General features: G+C 31.9%; 1 protein-coding gene and 2 long non-coding RNA genes across 7 annotated transcripts; 2 read left to right on the forward strand and 1 right to left on the reverse strand.

The window, feature by feature from the left end:
- The first annotated feature begins 305 nt into the window (after positions 1-305).
- On the forward strand, positions 306-2,580 carry LOC149093740 (uncharacterized). The gene is made up of 2 exons (XR_016198926.1): positions 306-672; positions 1,167-2,580. It is a non-coding gene; the product is annotated as an uncharacterized LOC149093740 (long non-coding RNA).
- Positions 2,581-3,589: 1,009 nt separating this feature from the next.
- On the forward strand, positions 3,590-10,275 carry LOC107366449 (uncharacterized). Of its 3 annotated transcripts, XM_015934061.3 has the most exons (3): positions 5,277-5,993; positions 6,103-6,233; positions 8,125-10,275. In XM_015934061.3, exons 2-3 carry the CDS (start codon positions 6,186-6,188, stop codon positions 9,826-9,828), a joined length of 1,752 nt encoding a protein of 583 aa, XP_015789547.1. In that variant the 5' UTR covers positions 5,277-5,993; positions 6,103-6,185; the 3' UTR covers positions 9,829-10,275. The 3 variants fall into 3 exon arrangements, with proteins under 3 accessions (XP_025017541.1, XP_015789547.1, XP_089124092.1); XM_025161773.2 differs by lacking the exons at positions 5,277-5,993; positions 6,103-6,233 and adding an exon at positions 3,590-5,146; XM_089267966.1 differs by lacking the exons at positions 5,277-5,993; positions 6,103-6,233 and adding an exon at positions 6,619-6,846.
- A 1,367-nt stretch (positions 10,276-11,642) lies between these two features.
- On the reverse strand, positions 11,643-16,145 carry LOC107366451 (uncharacterized). Of its 3 annotated transcripts, XR_001569670.3 has the most exons (9): positions 15,924-16,145; positions 15,773-15,862; positions 15,520-15,667; positions 15,145-15,359; positions 14,221-14,561; positions 13,968-14,090; positions 13,719-13,875; positions 13,301-13,653; positions 11,643-12,703 (listed from the first exon to the last, which is right to left on the reverse strand). It is a non-coding gene; the product is annotated as an uncharacterized LOC107366451 (long non-coding RNA). The 3 variants fall into 3 exon arrangements; XR_016198923.1 differs by lacking the exon at positions 13,968-14,090; XR_016198924.1 differs by lacking the exon at positions 13,968-14,090 and having other exon boundaries at positions 15,242-15,359; positions 15,924-16,104.
- Positions 16,146-16,184: the final 39 nt, after the last annotated feature.

Genomic DNA, 16,184 nt, shown 5'->3' on the forward strand with positions numbered 1-16,184 from the left:
ACAAGAATGAAATGTTAAATGATTGAAATAATCAAACTTTCAGGACAATTTGTTTCACAACAATCGGTTTAGATTTGTCAACAATTGGAGTAAACCATCTTCATAGTTTTTCATTGTATCGATGGTAACAATTAAGAAGCAACAATTATCGTATCCCTAATATTTGTCCATTGTTGTTGTTTTGATAATTTGGGAAACAATTTTTCAAGACAAACTCGTTTAAAATTATGTCACTAGATGGCGCTTTAATACCACAATAAAATTCAAGTTTATTTTGCTTCAACTTTTTGTTGTGACAATTGATTTACTCTTAATTTAATCTCAATTGCAATTCAATTTTTTTAATGCTTATAAAGGTTACAGTTTCTTTGATTTTAAATCTATCTAAGTTATTAGATTGAATCAAATCTGGTTTGAATTTGGAGGAAACTTTAAATTTCTCTAATCAGCAAAAACGAAGAAAATTGAAAATTTTGAAAATTTCATTTTTGTTTTCTTCTCGATTATTGATTCTGTTGATTTATTATTATTATTTTTCCTTAAATATTATGCCATTATTGACTTAACTTTATCACTATGTAAATAATGTAAACTAAAAGCTCAACAAAAGTGAAATTAATTAACCGGTGAAAGTTTAAAGTATGACCAACAACAGTTACAGGATACATAAAGGTAGGTAAAACTGTTTACTACGGTTTTGTACGTTTTATAATGTGTTTACACTTTTCTGTCTCTCGGTCGATTAATAATTGAGCAAAAATTCAATGAAAACATGGTTCATGTTTTTGCTAGCGAGGTAATTCAAGGAATGTGATTTTCCTTAACACTGATCTCACCCAAAGACATGATAACAATCAAGTCTATTCAATCAATCAACAATGCTATACATTTTTACAACAGCCCAACTCCATAGCTGTGTCCTATGTCTAGTATATGTCTTGTTAAAAAAGACGAGGCAACAAGATGGTGAAACTTTATTATCGTATACATTTAATTCAATGTATAAAGAGATTTGAGCATTGTTAGTCACATTTTTACCGTTAAACCGTGCAAAATCATTACCATTACAGATTTTTTTACACTAAACCCAAAAAAAATCGCAATTGCTCTCTTCTTTTCCAATTGCCATTGATAAAAAATTTACCTTCTTTTTTTTGTCTTTTCAGTTTCTATCAATTGAATGTGGTTACTTGTTCAACAGACAATGGATAATATTTGACTACCAAGAATGAGATTGATAAAGTGAGGACAATTTTCAAAGAGGAAACCTCAGTCAGGCTGAAGACTAAGCCCAACCGACCAACCAAGCACATAATTTATAGCATAAAGAATATAAAGATTCAAAGATACTTCTATTGATAGAAATGATTTTGGCCTAAACCATTTTCATAATAGATTGAGTTTTACCAGGAACACCAAGTATTGCAGTTATTAATATGTATATCTGGAAAATACAACAATGTTTGAATGTAAAGCGTTTTTTACTCTTCTTGTGATCAACATCTCACTGTCAAACAGTCCTGTTACAAAGCCCATAGTCAAGGAAAGGCGTAACATCAAATCCCTAATAAGATGGGCAAGGTTAATATGGAATCGAGGTAGATCAAGATGATGATGAGGAGGAAAAAAAGATGAGAAGGAAACAAAGAGATGAAAATGAAAGTATAAAATATGATGATGAAAAGGGAATGAGCATCATTTTTTGGGCTGATCTGCTTTTTTTCTGGTTCACATTCATTCAAAAAAGAGGAGCGTTTGTCTCTTTCAAATCTTTATCTTTATTATCATCATTACCACCATCGCCATCATCAACAGCAGCCTCAGCATCAGCATCACTTATTTACATTAAGCAATGAACATGAAAAGCCAAGATGTTAATCTCACTTTTACCTGACTTTGACCATCTCCAAGTGTCGATAAATCACAATGATTGTTTAATCAAAAACCAATTGTTTCAAACAGGCAACAATCCATATTTTCACATCAAATATTAACAGCCAAATTCACATCGACTGTTGACTGTTAAATTAACATTACAGTTACATGTATTATTAATTGTTATGCTTTGGCCAACCGTACCAAATTTTACACTAAAAATGAATCTCATTTCTGCATTACAATGATTTGGGTTTGGAAGTGATGAAATTAACTTGATTAGTTAATGATAAATGGCTTCCTTTGACTATCAAACTAGGTTGGGCCATTGATGGTTCATGGTCATCTCCATTATTCAACCTTTTATCATCATCATCACCATTATCCTCATCATCAGACCTCCAGGCAATCATTGTGAACATTTTCAACAGCCAAACAAATCTGATTGAATAATCACAATAATAATACAGTTGGAAACGGATAATTAATTGACATTTAACTGTCAAAAACAAGCGGGCCAAAAGATGGACTCAACCACAAGCAAAGTAAACATCTGATCATTGAAACTGAATTTCACTCTTTCCTCATTTAACCCATAATTTGGCTGATCAACGTTTCTTATTCAACTCATCACTTAATAGTTTCCCAAGATCAATCAACACAGTTTATAATTAAAGCTCAAGAATAAAGCTCCACTAATTGTTTCAAGCAACACTATTCAGCTAATTGAATCTCAATCCAACTTTCGGATAAAGATGTAAATGAAAATGTTCCCACGTTCAAAATGTTATTACAATCAAAAAAGTGGATTCAATTGGGGATATTAAAGTTGATATAATATCCAATAGATACTTAAACTGTGAAAACAGATGATTTTAAATACACTTGTTGAGTTGACACAAGTAAACTGGCGCAAGCAAAAGGAACCACCAAAATTTCCTGAGAACCAAATACAGTAAACTTAAAGACTCAAGGGAAGTGTTAATAAGGCAAATGTAATAATCGCAAAGGGATTCGTATTGGTATTATTACATGAAAATTACCGATCACCATGTAAAAAGCTGGATAAGATTTTAACCAACTTTTCCTTGGATTGTTTCATTTTTTTGTCCAATTCGTGGGATCAAATCAATTTTGGCTAATCTCAATGGAGTTAATTCCCTTGCGGTTGAATTAAGCTTTTCATAGTTTATTGTCAATTACGGTTCACACGAAATTAATATTAAAGCGTGTGACCCATCAATATTGAACATAACTAATCAAAGGAATGAACAATGAAAAATGTAAAAAGAATGGAAAATGTAACCAAAAAATATTTTCCAAAATTTTTCATCAACTCAACTTGATTGTAAATTTCAGCCTGGAAATACTAATTTTGACCAATTTCAAGACTCATTATGAATGAGGACAACATCAGGACCTTATTATTAATGCATGGCTCATCATTATTCCAGTAATCATGTCAACATGGAAACCAAGGAAAGGGGAAGAAAAGGTTGAAATTTTACTCTTTGTGATTAAGCAAATTGATTTAAAATCAGGTTGATAGTTTCCGTTCAGGAACTGGATTGTATTGATTTAACCATAGGATTTATGGGAAAAACGAGGTTAACAATAAGATGACGAAGGAAGAGGAGGAGGAGGAGGAAGAAGATAATAATGGATATAAAGATGTAAAATGTAAAATGTAAAATGAAGATAAAAATGGGATGAAAAATATTTGTAACATTTTCACTGTTCATCTTTTAAGCAAGGATTCAAAGGCAATAACAGTATAAGCCAAACCTGTGAACACATTGTTAAGTTAATAATATCTAGATGCGTGCCAGTCGCATGGCCACAGGTCACATCAGTCTTTATATAGTCTTTTCAAGTAACCCTCACATGTAATGCACATTGTGACCTGGAGACGGGATAAGGCCTTTTATTATTGTGTTCAAATGCAGCGCTAGTTACCTCAACCATCTGCCTAGACATTGTTACTGAAAAAAAAGGGAAACTTTAAAATTGTATCAATACAAACCTTTTTCCGATCATCTCTTCTCGTTAAGATCACGGGCCAACAACGAGTGACAAGCCTAGGCCTTAGACCTTCAAGGTTCCTCTTTATTTTCCTCATCTTCCTCTCTTCCTCTCTTCATCTTCCTTTCATTTCTCCTCTCTTTACCATAACACATTCACTCTCTTTCATCTTCCCAACCTCACTTTTTTAACTCATTTCAAGCTCTTTCCTATTACCTCACTTGCTCACTCATCATCATCATCATCTTCTTCTTCTTTATCGTCATCTCTCCTCTTCTCCAGCTTGAGAGATCTTCTTTCTGTTTAGTTGTTAACTGACCTTCTTCACACTCACATATGATATGAGGCTTCTTCATCTATTACATATTTCGTTACTTTGATCATCATCTTCATTCTCATCTGTCTTCCACTTGAATCACCTATTCGGAATCCTATTCTGACCAGATAAACTGCCAATTGAAACCTAACATGATCTTGTTCACCTTTTAACCAACAACAACACTCAACACTTTCAAATTTTTACATTGACTTTATGTGTTTCTGTGTAACTTATTGTTGGTTGTTTTGCCTGCTTTAGTCCAAAGGATTACATGTTTTGTTTTCATGATTAACTCTGCCATCATCTTTACATCAGACTCATCATCAACAAACCTAATTGAAGTCTCAGAAGCTGTGAACACTTTAACTTTTATTCATCATTTCAATTTCAACTTTTGTTTTTTCTTCTTTTACTTTTATTCCATTCTCATTGGGATTCTTATTTAACCTTTAACTTTCCCAGTCAAATTATATTTACTGTTACTTTATCTACATCTTCAAGTGTTTATTATATTATCATTAGTTTGTTCATTGTTGCCAACATCATCACAAACCCTTTGGGTAATAATTTCAACAATCATAATTATTGTCAGTATCTTTTCATAAGCTTCAAAAAAGTATAAATAATTTCTCACTGTTGATTACAACCTTGCTGGTTAATTTTACAAAGTTCACCTTTAATCAACCATCTTTACTCAATTGCAATTTACTTTAAGCAATGTTAATCAACATAATTTACCTAATTTGTGTAAATATTGCCCTTGTAATTGGAGCAAGCAATTCATTGTATGATAAACATGAGCTTGGTTCATTTCCTCGATGTATTAAAGGCTGTATTTGTGATACTGATGAAGCAAATAGGAAGCGAGTTACCTGTAATTCAGGAGGACTCACCAAATTACCAATCAATTTAATCGATGAATCTACAAAGGTAATAATTAATTTCATTTCAATTGTAATTTCAAATAATTGTCCCTAAGTATCCTTTGATATCCTAATCCTTTTTGAATCCAATCCCGACTTTTAAGTAAAAAAGCTGATCTCTTGGATCATATTCATATGATATTTTCAATCCAACTCAACCAAAGCTTTCACTATTAACAAATAAATTGCTAATTTAAAAGTAAACCTGTTATTAACCGTTGTTTTAATTAAAATGTTTCAAGTTTAACCATTCAAGCCTTACAAATCTATCAAAGTTTCCATTTAAACACTTCAATGGGAGAAAAGTTAATGATTTTTACAAACCTTCACCATGAACCTTAAAGCTTCCCATTTTTTCTCATTATGAGTAAACCCGCCAAAAAGGCTTACTCCATGCTCCATTATCAATCTCTTATTTTCCCTGTTAATAGTTTGCTCGTGCTTTGTCCATCAAAAGTTAACCATTGACAAGCAAAATCATCATTACCATCATCTTCTCGATCGTATTTTTTTATTGTTACCATCAATTTTGATTTAATGGACAAACTGATTGAATCTTAAGCCTACCTTTTTCTCTCTACCTTTTCACCGTCTTTTTACCATTCCTTTGGTGAAACTCATTTCAATTGTTTGACTCTATTATGATTCTAATTTCTTCTTGTTCTTCATCAAGTTGTTATTTAATATAAAGTTAAGTTGATTCCTTACAAATTGTGCTTTCCACAAGAAGGTTGACAGTTCGGCTCAATTCTTTACTTCATCACGGTTGATTAGACAAAATTGACAATTGAACTCACCTCCTCTCTATTAATACAATTAAAACAGGGAACATTCAAAATATTTGAAAAATCACGGTGAGAATTACAAGTTTACCTGGTTATCCAATCTCATCTAATTTCCTTCTTCTCTTTTATTTTTCTTCATACAATTTAACTTTTGTCCTCATCTTTCCCATCATCTCAGGTATCAATGGTATTTTAAACTTGTAAAGGGAAAATCAAAGCTTCCAAGTGTATCAACTCCTGAATTGAGCTAATTTAAAAGGAATGAGAAACAATAGTTTTTCCAATGACATCCAGCTTGAATATCAAAATGTGACGTTATTTCCTGGCACTTCATCACTTTCAGGATAGTTACAGGACTAACTGAAATATTGCTTGACAGAGTCAAAATTTTATATCTGTGTCAGGTTCAAGAGACGCTTCAAAATTCTGTATTTGTTCAATTTTCACAAGATTTTCTTCTTTAAATTAATGTCTACTAGTAAACCAGTCGATTCCACTAATTGTCACCATTTCACTTTTCATCCACTATAAACCATTCCCATTCTGTCTGATGAGTCTTGTTTTCATTTCGAAATGAGACATCATTCTCCCCTGACTATTAGTACATTTCTCATTCGGAATTGCCAAGACAAGCAAGATTCTTGACAGTGTAAAAACCTTGGTAACATTTTTCCTCTTGTCAGTTATACCATTGTGAGATACGTTTTGTATATTTTCGGATTTTCAATTCTATCTTTATTTTTTCAATTTTTCATCTCTTTTTCTGTTTCTCTTTCCTCGAACCTTTGTACATTGATTATTAATGAGTCAAGTAAAGCGAGGGCAACACCCAACTGTACATAAACTGACCTGGCCACGACTCAACAGTTTTAACGATACTTCACTCAGTTTATGCTATTTCGGTCACAATCCATTGTCCATGGTTAGCTTTTCTCATTATTTTCTCATTTTGTTTTTCTCCAAACGTCTAACTCCTAAATTTAACTCTAAAAATTAACGCATCTTTTAGCGTAATGATTGTAATTATAACAATAATGGTTATAAAATCAGCATACCAGCTTAATGGCTTAATGTTTTGACCAATTTGGTCAAATATCTCTGTACTTGTGTTGTCTACAATTCTGTCTAACAATCCTTTTAAAATTGTATCGAATTGAAGTTCGTAGTTTCCTTTTAAACATCCATCTTAATCTTTCTTCTTGAACATAAGTTTACTTTAAATCGACCTTTCCCTTTGCCTTTTCGTCTCACTTTTACATATTGTTTATCCTAAGGTCAACTGGGAACAAACCAAGGAAACAATTATTTCCGGCTTGTCCTCTTCAATGCACTGGAATAAGCAGGATACAGAGAAACAGATATTGTATCCAGTTGTGATGACCTTTTCACTTTAAGTTTATCGCTGATCATTTAATTGATTTCTGACCTTTAGATGGTTGATAAATCATTTGATTATGAAAGCGATATTTTTGTTATTTGATTATTTATTTTGGTCATTTTTTACTTTTATTTTCATATTTGTTTCTTGTTTCGATGAGAAATGGAGGAAACTAAAGAATTGAATTGTATTTTGATTTATCTTCCAGCAATTCAACCTTTTCTGTTATTCATTCAATTTTAACTGAAAATGCTTGCAATTGTTTGTTTCCATATTTTTGCTCAGCCAGTTAAACATTGAATCTAGCTTGTCTGACTGAAAAATATTACTACTGAAGACTCATCTTTGCTTAAAACCTTTGAAAATCTATCAAAATTACGATCATTTTATTATTAACTGCTTCAACAATCATGGATAAGTTTTCGATGGTGATGATGATCCTTAAATAGAATTGAATTTGAGAGCTTGTCAAAATTGAAACTAATTTAAATAGGGTTACCTTTATCCTGCAATCATTTAACCTTTATAATGAGCTGATATTTTGATTTAATATGTAAACCTTAAACAAACAATTTTTGATAGGTCAAAATAATGATCGGTTTCTTGGTTTGTCAATATTTCAGATTGTTTCATTTCAAGTGTTCATCAAACTTTAAATTGCAACCGTTAATAGTGGAGTCTAATCAACCTTTAAATTTCCTTCATTCACTTCACCTCCTAATAATCTTGAATCTTCTCTCATTGATTGACTGATTCCCCTCAACTGATCAAATTGCAATTGAAAAATACTCATCTATTTAATTTTATTTCATTTATCCTTAGGTACTCATTATTGATGGGAAACCGGATCAGGAAAATACCCTTAACTTGGGTAAAATATTTGATAAATTGACTGTTTTAGAGGAAATTAAAATAAGCCATTCTCGACTACCTGCCATTGGCGAATCATCTTTCTGGCCTGGATACAAGCTTAAAAGTATCGACCTGAGTCACAACTCCATCAGTATTTTATCTCAACGCGATTTTTACAATCTTTCACACCTTACAAGCCTCGATTTGAGTGACAATCGATTGAATGAACGTAATATACCTTCAGCTCCATTCAGCTACCTCATCTCATTGAAACGACTGAGCCTTGCTCGAAATAACATTCGATCCATTGTTCCTCGTATGTTTTACCCATTAACATCATTGGAACACCTCGACCTCAGCGGTAATCCATTGTCTGACATAAAAGCTGATTACTTTATCGACTTACCCGTTCTTAGCTACCTTTCACTTGAAGCTTGTGGCCTAAAAGATATTCAGTCAAAAATCTATAAACCTCTTAATAATCTTCAAGAACTTAATTTAAAAGGGAATCGACTTACCTTCTTAACCTCATTTGGTTTTAAACCTTTAACTAATCTTCGTACATTACATTTGGATAACAACCGATTAATGACTCTTAGTGATGAAACCTTTGCCGGTCTTCAACTAAACCATCTTGGACTTTCTTCAAACAACATTACCGGCCTTTCCGCTTGTACTTTCTGTTCGTCAACCATTGAAAGTCTTGATTTATCTCATAATCGGATTCGTGGTATCGTTGATAATTTGCTTGAACCAATCAATGGCAGTTTAATCAAATTAAATTTCAACAATAATCCATCACTCATCAATCCAGGGTTATCAGTTTCACACTTGATTAAACCCTTACGTAAACTTCAGTACCTTTCTCTGGCAGAAATAGCTCTTGATGATTCCGTGTCGGAAGATATTTTCAGCAATTCATCTTCCTTGCTAACTCTTGACTTGTCCGCAAACAACTTTGCCGCAATCCAACCTTCACTATTTGTCCCTCTTCATCACCTAGAGGCACTTAACCTTTCACACAATTCACTTTCCAGCCTAGACGAATCAGTTTTGGAAACCTTTGATTCAATAACAACATTACGTCTCATTGCCTTACATAATAATCCCTGGTCCTGTTATCGATGTCATATATTACCTTTAATCAATTGGTTGAATAAATTACCACCCGCTTATGTTAACCTTTGCTCAACCTTTGGCCATAATGCGGACAAGTTTTGTGTTAAATGTTCAACTCCTAGTCACCTTGAAGGTCAATCTATCCATAAGATCAGCGATGATGACATTGAATTTTGTCCTAACCAATACACCAAAATTCAAATGAGATTAACCTATCCACAGCCCAAAATTGGAATGGTTTTGGGAGTTCTTGTAATCATTTCATTAACTTTTCTAATCATCATCATTGGCCTTATCTACCGAAGACAGGGCGCCGTTTATTATACCAATGAGAAGGAACCAAATCATTGTTTAACTCATCCAGAGGAAGCTATTGATGAAGCATTCATCATTGATTGTACCGATGAAAGTGATTTAAAGAAACACTTTAATGATAAAATAATAAGTCTAGAGGGATCACCAAACCTTAAAGACAATTACATTTCAGCAATTAGTCCATCCACTTTATCACCATATTCAACATACACTTCTTTTGAACCCAGATTGAGGTACTAATTATGTATATAAATAGTATCAAACCATGGACCATAATTTTTATTTCATGTAAATCTGTTGACGCCATCAACAGTGTATAATTGTGAATGTGTGTAATATTATTATTATTTTCTCATGAGCCTATTTTTTATTACTAATCCATCATTAATCCTCACCATCATCGTCAAACTCAGCCTTCTATCCGCCATTTTCAACATCATCTTCAAATATCATTTTGTTTGTTTTTTTGGTCACATTTCTTTCTCCATTATCTTAATTTGTAAACTGGCTTCAAATTGATTGTAATCACCTTTGTTTTTCACCCCAAGCCAGTTGAATCGAATTAACTATCCAAACATATAAATATATACATAAAAATATTGTTATTTTACCCATGTTTTAATCTCACCTCTCTGTCCATCTCAATTTTGTTGAGAGATTAATAAAAGTTGATCTGCTATATTTCAATTCCTTGTCATATCATTATAATAATAGTTTCCAGCCAAAACAACGATTCTTTTGGCTTCAAAAGTAATTGAATTGAACAAGATCAAGTTGAAGCTTGTGCTATTTTTTTGCTACAGACTGTGCACTTCAATAATTAACTGTAAATTGTTTGGCATTTGTCACATTTTTGGTTCTTTTGTTTCCTCAAACAAACAGAACAAAAAAACTCAACTTCTCATATTCACAGTTATCTTTGTGTCAATTTGTTACTGTTTAAAGTAAACAATTTAAAAAGATTAACTGATTTCATCTGATTAACATTGATTGAAGACGCTTTGTCTTACATTTCAGCACAGTTAACCATCTCTGGACAACTAAATTCACGCGACTTAATTAACTTATTATATTTGCTTATCAACATGTTCCGAGTTGCCTTATGTTTAGACGGAAATCGCTCTGAAATACAATCATCTGACAAAAAAATTAACTTATCTTCCTGTTTGATCAGAAGAAGCTTCATTGATTAACATTTCGCTTGTAAACTAATACTCTTCCATTGTTAATGAATTGCGTTAATTAAGTTGAGTTGGATAATACAGTTTATTAACCAGAATATTTTATCACTTTCTAACTTTACATTGTATTTTATCATTAAGACATATAATTAGACTTATTATTTGTACACTTAAATGGTCAACAGATAATTAAATCATTATAATGTCATCAATCATGTATTTATAATGGTCTAAATCATGAGTTCAGTTTCCATTATCTTTACAATTGCTGATGTTAAAATAATTAAACTTTCCAGTAGTTAGTATTTCTCTTATACAGTAACAATGAAGGCGAGTACTTGATAATTGTTTTACAATACCAATGTTGAAGGTAACAATCTAATAACAAAATTAAATGTTGATTAGTTGCAAGATGAGAGTAAATCATTCATGGTTTACTATTAATATGAATAAATCATAATGGTTTGTTGAAAAGATAGCAAATTTTCACATCAAACTGTTCATTTTGACAAAACCTTTAATCAAATTGATTGGTATATTTTGCTATTCTTATTCAATTTATGAATTTCTTAACCTTTTTTCCAGGTTAATTACCGATACCATGATCTCCAAGTTTGAAGCTGTCAAAGTGTCCATAAAAAGGTAATAGTTTGCTTGTTTACTGTTACTAATGGAAATTGAAGTTATTAATGTAATAATTGGAATCCTGAATCTGCTAAATTCTGATCATCTGGTCTCCAAAATATTTAGAGCATCAGGATGATGAAAATTACACAAGAAACATCCGCTCTCATTTTCATGATAATCCTCAACAGCCAATGTTTGATTTCCAGGTTAAGTTGGATTAATATGAATTAATTTTTCAGGTTAAAATGTTTTTGTTTGAGTTCAATTAATTTGTGATAAGTTGAACTATTGAAAAATGAGCTTGACTTTTACCAATTGCAGTGATGGACGCAAAATTATGGTTAAAATTGGTCAGCAAGTATAAATCAGGATAAGTAAGGAAAATATTTTGTTTTACGGTTAAATGATTTCTCCATCTTTTTGGTCAAAATTATTATGATGATGCTTTTAAAATTGTGGGATTAAGTTCAATTATTTATCTGTCAATCACAGTAAGGTTTCATCCTTTAACCCTTATGCTTATCAACAGAAGTGTTAATATCAGCTGATGTCTTAATCTTCAAGCCTTATCCTAAAAATCATTGGTCCAAATCATTTGATGTCAACCTTGTTGTGGTTAGACGCTTCTGAGCAATGTTTTTTTTCCTTGAGTTTGTCAACACAATCAGAGCTTGACCAATACCAAAACCAAAGCCAAATTGTTTTTTAAATAATTCACTATTTTGTAAGTGCTATGTCAATATGTTTCCAAAGGTCATACAAGGTAAAGTGAACAGCAACCTGGTCAACGGGTTGAGTTTGGGCAAACTGTAACAATAGTATTAATAATAAAGTGACCTCGTGTCACGCAGGTTGGTAACCTGTCTAAGGTAGAAAGATGGAAGTGAGGGATTTAAAAGAACCAAAGAGAAAGAACAGGAACAGATTGAGAGGTGAAAGGTGAGGACAGCAGCAGATGATGAACGTGTTCAACTTTAGACTTTTTTTCTTCAACATCTCCTGGACATTTTTAAACCCAGGCCTAGAGTATTGTTTACCTTGAACAACAGTTTCACCTGGCATCGGGTCGGGTCAAGACAGGGTAAGGTATTGCTTTAAACCTCTCTCTCTCTCTTTTTGTGGCACGAGCTGACCTTTAAAAAAGAAGGCTGACCATAGAAGTGGCACAAGAAGAACCTTGCATAGTTAATAATGCTCATCTTTAGGGTCATTTCCAAGGGATAAGAGGTCAACACGAATAACAGATGCAGTTTTATCAGTGTAACTTGAAATGGTAAACATGGTAATAAACAAAGTGAGGAAAGAGCCTAAGAAAAAGATTAAAAAAAGATTGTAAAATAATCATTAGAAGGCTGTTTCATTAACAAAACCAACAATCAATAGAAAGGTTCTGTACCTTTTTAGCTAAAACTCTTATAGCTAAGCTTGTTTTAGATAAACCTTAAGAGCTAAAGGCAAAACAGCTAAAGTCGAATACGCGCGCGCGTCGCGTTTTCTACACTACGATATTTTCTGTGTTCGTAGTTTTCCAAAACTAAATGATTAGCACCTTTTTTGATGTAATAAAAGTTAAATTATCACTCATTATGATTGAATTGATGGTCAAATTGTAACAAAAGAATCAAGAGAGTAAGAAAAAAACTGATAAAATGCTTCTCAATATTTTGCTTTATTTAGACTTCGGGTTATACTCATTAAGTTTGATTTTAACTTCTTAAAAAATTTAGCTTTAATAGGTTTATCCATAGTGAAATTATCCGTTTTGCCCTTATCTGTTAAGAATTAGCTCAAAAGAGCCTTTACCAATAGAAAAGGCAATTTATGATAATTCTGAGCTTAAAGTCTAAAAAAATAAATAACATTTATTCATTAGTTGGTTTCAGCTTTTTATCAAATCAACTTACTAGATGGAAATGATTGAGAAAACATGAATAGTGCTTGAAATTTGACTGCAATGATTGTTGGACGGTTTCTTTTCCATTTCTTATGTTTATCAATCAAAGGCCAAAAGTAAATATTGATGCAATTTGGCCTCAGCTTTTGTATCATATTGAAAAATCCAGATGATGAATGGCAAACATTTATAATAATTGAAGTCGATGAATTTGAAGTGAACAGTAATTTCATTCCCAAAATATCTCAGTAACTGGCCCAGAGTTTTCATGATGATATAACAAACAATTAAATTGTCCCTGGTTAGCGGTTAACCACAAGAATTTTTACTCTCTTTCCTCTCGGGTTTAAAAACAGTTTGGCTCTAAAAATATCGAGAAATGTTTAAAGTTAGTTTAGCATAAAACCAAGTCAATTTGAAGGTATTACCGCATAACATTGCCATTCACAATTGACAAACATTACGGCAGCATTTTAGTATTTATAAGCAATGAACAATATCCGTTTGCATTTTACCATCAGTGAGCCATCAACATGATAAATTGCCTGTTCTGTATCCAATGAAAGCTGAACAAGTTGATTTTACCTGCATTAAAAGAGAGAAAGTAAAAAAACGAAAGTTAATTAAGAAAAGTAAAAGAAAGATGATAAAGCTGACAATATTTAAAAAGATACAACCTTTCAAAATAAATCAATAACTTTGTAGAGCATCAAAACACGAAAATAACCCACGATTAATCAATTGTAATTAACCAACGGTATTTGTATTGGTGAAGCATAGAGTGACAAACAAAGGGAAACCTAAGAGTATACAAGATGATACAATTAAGTTTTGTTGACCCATTAAGCAGAACTAAGCCTTGTTCAACTCTGTTATTGGATATTTTTGGGAAACTATCAAATTTTTTACGACAAGGTCACTTTACTATACCTCTTAACCATATCTTTATCACCTTTTTTTATCCTCATCTCCAACGGTTTAACTGCAAACAATCATCTAACCATCCTTGTAGCGTCACCTAGCTTTGACTTTTATGTAGATCCTGTTTAATCACTAAGATTATAATAATTGGCACTATAATATTGTTCCTTGGCTTTTTTTCACCCATTTGTATTACGATGATGATGATACATTTGAATGACTTCAGTGTGACACTTTTAAACAATCCAAATTAAATCTTTCCAAGCTTAACTGGGAAAACAAAAAGCCAAGAAGACCCCAAAGCAAAGTTGTGGGTTAACTGGTCCAAACTGTGTGTTTCCAAAGTCAACCTAAAATATACGAAAGTATGTAAACCTTAATGATTATCATCATAATAATTAATCCTTTTAACTTGAATAGAAGGATTAAGAGGGAAAACAAAATTTGTTTACTTTTATGTAAAAAAGTCTTGGTTAATTGAATTTAGTCAACAAAAAATGTTAACCAATAGCTTATATAAGCTAATGCACATTCACATTATTGTATAAATTAATATCAATATTATACAATGTGAACAGTTTACAGCATTTCAACTCTCTTTTGGTGAAATAACATTTTCTGTTTTCATTTAAATTCACAATTCCTTGTAACTGCCAGTCTTTGTAACATCTTGTAATTTACACCCTTCCTTGTCTTAGGCCTTGGATATTGCTTTGTAACCTTTCACCTTACTGCTTAAAATAGCAAAATATTGAAATTGTATTTTGTTTCATGTTGATTGTAAATGTTAATCAGCTAAAGAGAGCTAAAGAGAGCTAAAGAAGCGTCAACATTAACTTATAATTTAAGTGAAATGGATTTGAAGAGGTTACGATGAAAACAGCTTTGAATGGTCAATACACTGTAAACTGAAATTGTATAACAGTTTTTTACCAAAAACAGTGGGGCTTGTGCTTATATCAAGCCCAACATTAGCTGACTTTGCTCTTCGCCTTGTTTACCATCTTCAAGTCATCTTACATCTTAATACCTCTTTCCAGTCCCTTATGAGTTAATATACAGTAAATAAAGCTTCAGATGATCCGTTAACTGAAGAGGACAACCAATGAGTTTCTTGCGATTAATAAACAATGAATCCTGTGTTCCCCCTGAAATGAGCAACAGAGATGACATTAGTTAACTGATCACGAACACTTGGTATTTGATTAAACATATAATAGAATCATCATATTTTTGCACAAACAAGTCAAAAAAAAGGAATCTCGATTTGCAAGGAAAACAAAGTTATCTAATAAAAATTTGATTTACCTTTAAGCAGGGGTCATAGAAGAGCATCAAAGTATAGTCACTTTATAAGAGACATGAAAGTGTTTGGATGATTAACTTGAAAGTTATCATCGCGAGAATTACCAATTAACCTTCAACTTGAAACAATAACCTATTATAATCGTTGAATCTAAGAGAGAAAAGATGAAAATCATGGAAATGAATAAGAATTAGCAACATAGGAGAAGTAAAATCAACGTCCATTTTCAATAACATATAAAAGGTTAAAATGTACATTCAACTTGAATGCCTTATCTGCTGAAATGGCCAGAATTACTTTGTGTGAACTCAATACATAGTCTCGAGAGCATTGGATATGCCAAAACTGTAATAAAGAAAAATTAGATCATAAGTAACAGGTTTAACTCAAATATACATTAACTTACTGATAAATAACTAAACAGAAACGCAAAGTGATAAAATAAAATATGAAATGATCATTTCAGTTGCAAAAAATAGATGACAAAGATAATGAAAGTATACGATTTAGACAAACTGTAACTAGACCAAACAGACAAAATAAAAGGTAACGAAATTAAAATGCAAAGTTAAATATAAAATTGAAAAGTTTACAATTAGATTTGAAAAAATCAACAATTGGAATTGAAATTGAAATTGAAAATATTACAACGAGAAAGGTGTCATCT

Source organism: Tetranychus urticae, chromosome 2 (genome assembly GCF_039701765.1).
Source record: "Tetranychus urticae isolate SD_2017Ah chromosome 2, NJAU_TeUrti_SD_1.0, whole genome shotgun sequence".
Classification (NCBI taxonomy): Eukaryota; Metazoa; Arthropoda; class Arachnida; order Trombidiformes; family Tetranychidae; genus Tetranychus; species Tetranychus urticae.